General features: G+C 41.2%; 2 protein-coding genes across 2 annotated transcripts; both read right to left on the reverse strand.

Moving 5' to 3' along the window:
• Positions 1-5,741: 5,741 nt before the first annotated feature.
• Positions 5,742-7,943, reverse strand: LOC141655607 (uncharacterized). Its single transcript, XM_074462677.1, has one exon. The coding sequence runs from the start codon at positions 7,941-7,943 to the stop codon at positions 5,742-5,744; it is 2,202 nt and encodes a 733-aa protein (XP_074318778.1).
• Positions 7,944-10,128: 2,185 nt separating this feature from the next.
• On the reverse strand, positions 10,129-10,521 carry LOC141655608 (AAA-ATPase At3g28580-like). The gene has a single exon (XM_074462678.1). The coding sequence runs from the start codon at positions 10,519-10,521 to the stop codon at positions 10,129-10,131; it is 393 nt and encodes a 130-aa protein (XP_074318779.1).
• Between the last annotated feature and the right edge of the window lie 764 nt (positions 10,522-11,285).

An 11,285-nucleotide genomic window follows, 5' to 3' on the forward strand; every position in this document is an offset into this window, starting at 1 on the left:
ACACATTATGCACTCTCTCTAACGCATTTTGGTAAAGCCGACGATAAGCAACTTCCCCAACTCGCTCTAAGATCTCATAAGGCCCTATAAACTTCTGACTTAGCTTGCCTTTCTTCCCAAATCTCATAACCCCACGCATAGGAGACACTTTCAAAAGAACTTTGTCCCCAACTTGAAACTCTATGTCCCGACGATGTAGATCTGCATAACTCTTTTGTCGATCCTGGGCTGCTCTCATCCGTTCCCTGATCATCTTAATCTGTTCCACCATCTCATGCACCATCTCTGGTCCTAAAACCACTTGCCAAAGACTATCGTCCCAACAGATTGGACTTCTACACCTCCTCCCATACAAAGCCTCAAACGGTGCCATACCTATCTTGGTGTGATAACTGTTATTGTAAGAAAATTCTATCAAGTCCAGCCTCTGCTCCTAGCTACCACCAAAATCCATCACACAAGCTCGTAACATATCGTCAAGTGTCTTGATTGTTCTCTCATCGCCGTCTGTCGCGGGATGAAATCTTTGTACTCATCTTCAAAGTTGTTCCCAACGATTCCTGCAACTCCTTCCAAAACCTCGATATAAACCTCGCATCTCTGTCAGACACTATGTCCTTAGGGACTCCATGTAACTTAAGCACGTTCTTTCGATAGGCCATAGCCAATTGTGCCTTAGTCCATGTATCTTTCATTGGAACAAAGTGAGTCGACTTGGTCGACGATCCACTATCACCCAAATCATGTTGTTACCTTGTTGACTCTTTGGCAAACCCACAATGAAATCCATGGAAATGGATTCCCACTTCCACTCAGGCACCTCTAAAGATTGAATCTTACCTTGTGGTCGTCATTGTTCACCTTTAACTCTCGGCATGTCAAACAACGGACACAAACTGTTTGTCTCTTTCTTCATCCCAGGCCACCAAAACGTTTTCTTCAAATCCTTGTATAGCTTGTCTCCACCTGGATGAACCGAATATGGTGTGCAATGCGCCTCTGTCATGATTGTCTTTTTCAACTCCTCGTCATTAGGAACACACCACCTATCATCAAACCTCAAGCTACCATCTGTATGAATAGAAAAGGGACACTTTGTCCCTTTCTCTACTCCGACTCTCCACTCCACTATCTTAGGATCCAAAGCGCTTATCCCGAATATCATCATAAAACTCCGGATGTCTTTGTCATATCACCCATGGCATCTCCTTTCGCATCATATGTATCCCTAAACTCGCTACCTCATCCCTCAGCCTCATCAAAGATAGAGCTGTACACAAGGAATGTACACTCTTCCTACTCAAAGCATCAGCAACAACATTGGCCTTCCCTTCATGGTAGATAATCTCCATGTCGTAATCGCCAATCAGCTCCATCCACCTCCTCTGTCTCATGTTCAACTCCTTCTGCGTGAAGATGTACTTGAGACTCTTGTGATCAGAAAATACCTTAAAGATTGCTCCATAAAGGTAATGTCTCCAAATCTTGAGAGCAAACACCACTGCACCCAACTCCAGATCATGAGTAGGGTAGTTCTCCTCATAAGGCTTCAATTGCCTAGAAGCATAGGCAATCACTTTGCCATTCTGCATCAACACACATCCCAGCCCATTCTTCGAGGCATCTGTATAAACCTCAAAGTTCTCGCTCCCTTCAGGTAATGCTAAGACAGGAGCTGTGGTCAAACGCTCCTTTAGTGTTTGGAACGCCGTCTCACAACTCTCATCCCAACGAAACCTGTTCTCTTTCCTCATCAATGATGTCATCGGTCTGGCTATCTTGGAGAAATCTTTCACGAACCGTCTGTAGTATCCAGCTAAACCCAAGAAACTCCTAACCTCAAAGCCAACATTCTTGGTGCTTCCCACTTTGTCACTTTGCCTCAATCTTCGCCGGATCCACAGCTACCCCATCTTTAGAGATTACATGCCCCAGAAAAGCAACTTTCTCTAACCAGAACTCACACTTGGACAGTTTAGCATACAACTCATGATCCCTCAAAGTCTGCAATACGATCCTCAGATGCTCCTCATGCTCCTCCTTAGTCTTAGAGTAGACTAAGATATCATCGATAAACACCACTACAAACTGGTCCAAGAAGCGTAGAAGATTCTATTCATCAAATCCATAAACACTGCCGGCGCATTAGACAACCCAAACGGCATCACCACATACTCATAATGGCCATACCTTGACGTGAAAGCTGTCTTTGGTATGTCCACCTCTCTAATCTTCACCTGATGGTACCCCGACCTCAAATCAATCTTAGAAAAGATTGTTGCACCGCTCAACTGATCAAACAGGTCATCTATCCTTGGCAAAGGATACTTGTTCTTTATCGTCACACGGTTCAGCTCCCTGTAATCTATGCATAACCGCAAACTCCCATCTTTCTTCTTCACGAAAAGAACTGGTGCTCCCCACGGCGATACACTTGGTCTAATGTATCCCTTCTCTATCAGATCATCCAACTATTTCCTAAGTTCCTCCATCTCCTTAGGACCCATACGGTACGGTGCCTTAGAGATTGGCCCCGTCCCTGGTTTCAACTCAACGGTGAAATCTATCTCCCTCTTCGGTGGTAACCCCGGAATCTCCTCTAGAAAAACATCTGCAAACTCCCCCACCACTGGTATCTCATCAACTGCCGGGCTCTCTATCCGATCATCTCTCACATGGCACAAGATCAGCGGACATCCCTTCCTCAGATAAGACTTCAAGGTGACAGCTGCAATCAACTTAACTTTGGGTTTGACCAGAAACCCACGATAAGACACACTAACACCCTTAGGACCTCTTAAAGACACTTTCTTTTGATGACCGTCTATCTTAGCTTTATACTTTCCTAACCAATCCATCCCAACTATCATCTCAAAACCGTTAAAAGGAAACTCTAGCAAGTCTACAGGGAAATCAACTTGCCCAACTATCAAAGATACATCCCTGAACAATCTCCCACACGATACAGACTCACCCGAAGGTATGAAAACTTGCTCACTAATGAGGACTTGTATACTCTCAAACCCAACTGTTTTACATGACTCGAAGACACAAACGACTGAGAAGCCCCCGAATCAAACAAAACAAAGGTAGGAATACCATTAACAAGGAATGTACCGGTGATAACGTGCGCATCTTCCTCAGCTGCTTTATTCTCCATCAAGAATAACTTGCCATCGGTCTTCCCGCCCACCTCCCTGGACGGTGCTAGCTGATGCGATCGGCTTAGCACCGACCCTTGATTGTTGTTGTTGTTGTTCGCCGGTGTTTTTCGATAAGAATTACCGCGTTGCGGTTGCCTCCACTCGGTAACTCGACTCCCCGGTTTGGCCATGATCCGGCCCGGTCATTTGCTCGCGAAGCTGCGCGAGTCTCCGGAAAGATCCGGTGCACTTGTGCACTCATGTCTCTTGTGGCCTACACCACCACGGCTATAGCAGGGTAACTCCCCAACTATTACTCACACTCCCACGGCCACGCCCCAAAGGAAGCCCCAACACTAAACCGGACCCGGAAGAAAATCCCTTAGGCGATTGTGGTTGCCTTTCTTGTGATTCGATTGGCCACCACCCTCACTCTCGGACTTCCTCTTCTCACCACCTGACCTCTCCTGAGCCATCTCCACCACCTCTCGGCTCTCCCGGCTCTCTCATAAGCTTCCTTAACATCGTAAGGATTCCCACGGGTAACTTATCCATAATCTTAGGGGTCAACCCCTCTCAAACCTCAATGCCAGATTCTCCTCACTCAAACCCATATCCTCAAAGATACCTCGACTTCTCATTGAACGACTGTAGTACTCGACCACGGACATCTCAAAGAATCATCTTAAAACCATCAAACTCTTCTCTCATCTTACTCCTCACATGTTCCGGTACAAACTCCTTCCTCACTGCCCTACGAAACTCCTCCCAAGGTATAGCAGGTAAGCCTTGGCTTGTATATATCTCCTTAGCACTCACTTTCACTGAATCCCACCACTTACTTTGCCTCCCTCGGATAGAACGCGGCTTGTTCCACTCTCATCTCATCGGGACAATGAACCAAGTCTAAGATGTTCTCCATCTCTCTCGGCCTAACTATCAAGAAGGTTAGGTTCCCAACCCCCCTTGTATTCTTTCGGGTTAAACCTCGCAATGTAAAGGCTGATTTTTGAATGATCAACCTCCTTCTCCTTATCCTTATTCTTGTCTTCATTCACTTTCTTTAGGGTCTCGGAAGAGCATCCTGGTGCTCTAACATCTTAACGATGTCATCCACGGTCATAAGCTCGGCTCTCGCATACAAAGCAGTTCTCTTGGGCGGCATCTTGAAACTATACATATATAAGAAAGGGTAGACATGAACATACGTACTAAACCTCAAAACACGAAAACACGCCACCCTTAACCCACTCGACCGAGTTCCCAAACACACTCGATCGAGTAACGTGCTACTCGATCGAGTGCCCCACGTACTCGATCGAGTACCCAAACTTCAGACCCCAAACAGACCTTCTGATCTCTTACCTACTCGATCGAGTATCTAGGCTACTCGATCGAGTGACCCCCTACTCGATCGAGTACCCCTAGTTACTCGATCGAGTGCCCCAAAACTCGATTCTGGACTCAAAATCGCCAAAAACCCACCCGATCGAGTCAGTCCCACTCGATCGAGTAACACTAATTCGTAAGAGCTACCCGCATGTTATGTCATATGCTAACATGCTAAACTTTATGAACCACATTATATCATAATAAACATGCTACGCATCTTTTCTACTATCTATGAAATCATTTCATCATATTATTAAATGCCACGTTGTAAATCATCCAACATGTTATCATTTCATCAACAAATTCCCACATATCACCATTTTCTTTCACATGCTCAACTTCCTACTTCAACACCCAACAATTAACACATTTCACCACATCCGTACACAAGCTAACCAAACACACATACGACTCGACAAACACTTCCCCCATGTGACCGGTTCAAAGTTGTAGGGCGACCCCTGCGACTTTAGGACGTCTCCCAAGCCTTTGCACTAGCTCCTACAACTTTTACCCCGGGTTCATTTTAATTGACTCCCTATGTTCATTAGGTTCATTGGTTACAGGTTTCAGGATCGTCTCTCTGATACCATTTGTAACACCCCCATACTCCAAGTGCCTTACCAGGACCACTCAGGTATGAAGACATTACCATCTCGGTTACCCGAGGCAATGATAATCAAACAACAATAAAGAAACAACGTTTATTATAAATAGTTTAGCGAATAGTTACAATCCTCAAAACCAAACCAAAAGTACGATACATTATTTCAAAATGACTGTTCTAACTGAAATGTAAATAAACTAAAGGCTACAGCGGAAGACTCCTATCATCATGTCGTGGCATCCCAGCTATCCCAGTACTCATCTCAATACCTGCTCAATATCTGCTCACCATCCCCGAATGGATCACCGCAGTTTGCAAAACAACACCGGGTCGACTAATCACACAATCAATATGTATAACGACAATAAGATAAAAGATGACTTAAATCACACACACACACAACCAACCAATTTCCATCATCTCAATATCGACCGTCCACCTTTGGACCACCGCCGATGGGGGACCGCAGCCGTACCCACCAAATCCCCGCTCTACACAGTGAGCGATAACCCTGTCCATTAATGTGCACATCCCCTTTCGTGGCGGGTTCCACGAAGGGCGAAACTAGGGCGTGAAGTCACTCCCGCAAGTGACCCCACTCAGCCGAGGCCATGCCTCGTTACCTTAGCACCAAATTGATTCTCAATATGCAAAAGAAAATTTTTGATGAGATGAGGGACTTGTTCCTTGGACTGTATCAAGAAAGTCCAAGTTGTCCTAGTATAATCATCAACAATTGTTAAAAAAGACTTTGCACCAGACAGTGCCCTGACTCTATAAGGACCCCAGACATCAAGATGGATCAACTCAAAACATGTTTTAGCATGTGAATCACTAACAGCAAAAGGCAGTTTATGATGTTTAGCCAACATACAAACATTACAAGTGAATCTGGCATCATTATGCATATGATAACCTGGCAAATGTTTCAGCTTATCAAAAGAACTATGTCCTAACCGCTGATGCAACAGCTTTACATCAGAAAACTGAGTACAACTGTTTGAAAGATGATCTATTACATCAACAGCAAGTTCATTAACTACATTATTTGCAGAAGTAAAACAATTGCAGTATCTACTTCCTCTTCTATTCTGCAATTGACCCTTTATTAAGTAGAGATTGCCATGCTTCTTTGCCTTTGCCACAATCAACTTACTTAAATGGTCCTGAAACCAACACTCATGAGCAAAGAAAATGAGTTTCAGGCCAGAATGCTCAAGCAATCTTCCTACAGATAAAAGGTTTTCTTTAAACTCAGGAATAATCAACACATTGTATAAGGTGATTTTGTCAGTCAAATATATTGTTCCTGTTTTATGGACTAGTTTAGTACTGCCATCAGGAAGACCAACCATTATGGGATGAGATAAATGAACAATATCATGTACTAATGAGACACAAGAGGTCATGTGATCTGAAGCTCCAGAATCCACTATCCAGGTATTATTATGTGCTTTGCCAGATTGAAAAAATGTGCTAGAAGATGAAGATATACCTGCAAAACTGGTGGATGGAATGGTAAAAGCAGCATTAGACTGTGCATTCCCATCAGATAAAGCTTGCATCACTTTATGGCCAACTTTGTCAACCATGCCAGAAATCATGTCAGGAGCAGAAGAAACATGATCTGTAGTATGCTGATTGTGAGCTGGTGCAGAGTTGTAATACCCGTGATGATCATCATCAAAGGGTGTCATGTCTTCAGAATCATCATACCCTGCCCATGTAGCATCAGCATTATTGGCAACTGGTCTTTTGTAGACATTGTTACCTTTCCTGTGGTAACTGTTTGACCTACCTCTGCCTCTTCCCCTACCATAGCTAGACTGTGCTCGTCCTTTGGTAAGACCCCTGGCTAAATAGCATTGAAACTCAACATGACCAAAGACATTGCAAAGAGGACAAGTCTGCAACTGGTAGCATTCTGTGACTTCATGTCCTTTCTTCCTGCAATGAGTGCATTGCTTGATGGGCTTACCCTCATCATCTAGCTTGGGTTTCTTAGAGGAAGGTTCTGGTTGAGAGGGAGACTGTTTTATGCTAGCATAAGCATTAGCCTCACCTAAGGTCTCCAAGGAATCACTAATCTCTTTCTGCTTTTCTGCCTTCTGCAGCAACCCTAATGCTCTATTAATGGTAGGCATTGGCTCCATGGTCAAAATGTGGCTCTTAACTGTCTCATAACTAGGGTTTAGACCCATGAGCATCTGTATCATCTTAGACTGTATCTCCCTGTCAACTAGACGCTTCAGGAACAAGCAAGAACAGGAGTTTAAGACACCACAGGTACATTGAGGAATGGGATCAATGGAGTCAATTTCCTCCCATGTCCTCTTCAGCCTATTGTAGTACTCAATCACAAGAGTGTTATCCTGAGAAATTGATCCTAAATCCTTCTTTAATTGATACAGTTCTAGGCTATTAATCTGACCATATCGCTCAAGCAACTCGCCCCAAAGCTGTTTGGCAGAATGACAGTAAGAGACATTATCACGAATACTTTTGTCAAGAGAATACAAGATCCATTTCCTGACAAATTGATCACAACGTAGCCACTGATAGTACTTTTTATCAGTTTGATCAGGCATTTTACAAGTTCCAGTGATAAATCCTTCCTTATTTTTCGCCATTAAAGCAAGCATAACCTCACGTTTCCAATTCATAAAGTCACGACCATCAAACAACACATCAACAAGGCCATTTGTAGGTTGATCAGAGGAGGAAACATAGAGAGGATCATCATAAAAAGCATAAGGCGAGGGATTCACAGCAGTATTAACAGTAGAATCTTGAGTAGACATGTTGAATCACAAGAAATCAAGAAATTACGCAAGAAAAATTGAATGCGATTGAAAGAATTGATGATGAAATCAACGAAATCTGAACTTCGACTGAAGTATGCAGACGGAATGAATTCTGAAATTCGACGGAATTATGCAGAATTGAAACAGAAAATCAACTGAATTATGCAGTAGTTGATAATAGCGGAAGCAAGTAAGAAACAGAGGATCATAACCTGAGCGAATGATACCATGTCAAACTTGACCTAACCTCCATTGATGAACACCTTGAGCTTGTATGAACACCAGAGGTAAATAAAGGAAGTTTTATTGAATGTAATTGTGTTTGTTTACAATCTGATAACTTATTCTGTAAGCTATGTACAAGTATATATATACAAGCTTCACTTGCTCTAACTAACTATACAGCCTGTCAAGTGACAGCTCATCAATCTGTGTGATGATGAGCAACAACCAATAGCATGACAGATTACTAAGCTTGAGTATTTCCACAGTAAGGTTGTTCTTAGATGGCCCATAATGCAAATAACGCAGCAATTTATGTTGACGGTTAACTGCTTGATTTTTGACAAAACAAATAAGCACAAGTCAATATTGTGAAACTAATTTTGTGCATACCTACATTAACAATATCAATAAAGCATGGGGGTGTGGTATTGTAAAGTTCTTCTTAGTTGACCCATAATGCAAATTACGTATGTAGCAATTTATGTTGACGGTTAGCTACTCGATTTTTGAGAAAAAATAAGCGCAAGGCAATATAGTGAAACTGAATTGTGCATATATACCTAATGTAGAAAAATTAGCAGGATGTTTGAACTCAACATGGCTCCACAAGATACCTCTATGATAGTATGATCCATCATCCTTTACATTGGTAAATAACTTCCTGTGCCTTTTCTTAATGCAATTGATTTGCCTTTTTCTAAGACGTGATTGACATATGTTTTCATAACAAACTTTCTGTCACGGTTGTGAATGGTTAGTCGAGGAAACCTGTTGAATTTACTAAGCAATAACAACTATTAAAACAGTCACCAGATATGTAGACAAAGTCAACTTAAATTCAGTAAATAATACTCCTAAATCATGTCTTTTTGAAACGTTTAATGACAAAACTACAATAATTGTGAACACAACTAATCAAATAGGGAGTAATTAAAATAAAACAAATTGTCAATTTAGTAATTGAATGAACCACTAAAACAGTCATTAGATATGTAGACTGATGCTCTACTGTCTGCTCCTCTAATTCTTCGCACAAAGATAACGAGATGAGAAAACCAAGTCTTTTATGTACTCCTTCTGTCCCATTCATTTATCTTTATGAGGATTATTTTAAACAAACATGAACAAATAATTGGGACGAATGGAGTAACATTTAACAAATGGGTAAAAACATAGTATTAATTCCCACCACTACAACAAATAGGTAACTATAAACACATCTAATTAAATAATTAAAATAAAACAAAACTACGAAGTAATTGAATGAAGCACTAAAAACCAGTAGAGACAAAAAATTCAGTAACCATAGCTTGTCGTCGCCAGGGCAGAAGGCGCGTAACTACAAGAAGTCCACCAAACAACGACCCCCCTAAAAAACATTGGTCACCTCTAGAGGTGATCATGGGCCGGGCCTTTCTAAAAAAAGCGGCCCATTTGTGTGGATCGGGTTAGATCGGGCCAAATGCGTGGGCTTATTTAGCAAGCCCAAACCCGACCCTTATGGCCTAATGCGGGCTTATGGGCCTAAATGGGCTTTTTTTGGCCCTAAAATTTGCGACTTACTACAGGAAATAATTAGCGTAATACCTTTATTCTACAACTTTTAAAATATACATAGTGTATAAAATTGTACAAAATATGATGAAACGATATGAATTCTCTAAAATAAAATAAAGACAAACATCGCCACTTTAGAATGCTTAATCTGTTAATCATGCATTCGTATATATGATTTATGTTATGTATACTTTGTTTTATAAATCTAAAAAAATATACTTGAGTTTGTAAAAACTTGGGTCTAACTTTAACGCTACTTTAATATGTTTTATTAGAAAACATATTCATAATTAATAAATATGGGTCGGGCCAAAGCAAAATTTAGTAAACGCTTACCAAACCCGGCCCCAAAATATTTCGGGCCTTTTTAAGTCGGCCCATGGGCTTTTTTGGGCCAAAACTAAAGGTCCAAGCCCTTCAAAATTGTGGGCCGGGCCGGGTAGAGCCAATGGGCTTGGACCATTTGATCAGCTCTAGTCACCTCTTGATTGTTATCCAAACCAAGCATCAAGGCTTTTCCATCTTCTACAAAACTTGCCTTCAAATCCCCCGCCTTCTCCGACGTTTTTTCACTCAAGTAACTTTCAATTATTGTGTTAGCCTCGCTTCGACTAAACCTTTCTCCAACATACTCTTCTACGGGTATATTGTGGTATCTCGAGAAGAAATTCATGATCTTTGTAAGTGTCTCTATAAAAAGAGTTAATTTCTTCCCTCCAATGGTACGGTATGCATTGCTCATAAAAAATGCCTTCAAAAATACTATGGTGGCTATGAATGAACCCAATTTCATCATTATCATCATCATCATCATCATCATCATATTGTAGTTGTAGTTTGTTGATTTTGGTTTTGTTTTTGGAAGGCTTTTTTCTCGGTTTAAGGTTTTACGGAAACGATAATTTGAGGTTGGACAATAATTTAAATGAAGAGGTGTAAGGACAATAACTGAAATGAAGAGAACATAGGACAATAATTCAATATTTCAAATTTTCAAAGCAGTTAAAATGCTGAAAAAATACCCGTAACTAAAAATGGCAATGCACGGCTCATGCTGTCATGCATTTATAGACTATTAACAGGCGAATCTTGAATAGTACTTGTACGGTTGTACCGAACTAGGGCTGAAAGCTTGTAACTTGCTGACGATCGCCACTAGTTTTACGTTTCTAATCGTCATTTTTGTTTTTAATTTAATCGTAGTTGGTTATTAATTATCGTAAAATAGGTCACCGTCACTTATTTTTTTAATTATCGATAAAAATTCATTTAGAGAGTGTTTAAGAGTGAAATTCAAAGTTGAAAAGTGAAATTAATAATAGGAACGAGATGAGTAATATAGAGGCGGTCTTTAGCAATTTTGTTTCAGAACTTATTTTCCTTCTTGGGGAGTGCTAGGGCGACACCGGGTGTTACCGAGTTTCGGTACCACCCTAACAAAAAAATAGAAAATAATCCCCTATTTACTAAATGAACTAGGTTTGTGACCCGTGAAATTCACGGGTTTATCTGTTTTAGTTTTGATATTTTTATTGTATTGTTAATATTTGTTCGAGC

This window comes from Silene latifolia, chromosome 5, assembly GCF_048544455.1.
Source record: "Silene latifolia isolate original U9 population chromosome 5, ASM4854445v1, whole genome shotgun sequence".
Classification (NCBI taxonomy): Eukaryota; Viridiplantae; Streptophyta; class Magnoliopsida; order Caryophyllales; family Caryophyllaceae; genus Silene; species Silene latifolia.

What these genes read in the sequence shown, in the direction of transcription:
- LOC141655607 (XM_074462677.1), bottom strand. Translation starts at nt 7,943, where the DNA reads ATGTCTACTCAAGATTCTACTGTTAATACTGCTGTGAATCCCTCGCCT.
- LOC141655608 (XM_074462678.1), bottom strand. Translation starts at nt 10,521, where the DNA reads ATGAAATTGGGTTCATTCATAGCCACCATAGTATTTTTGAAGGCATTT.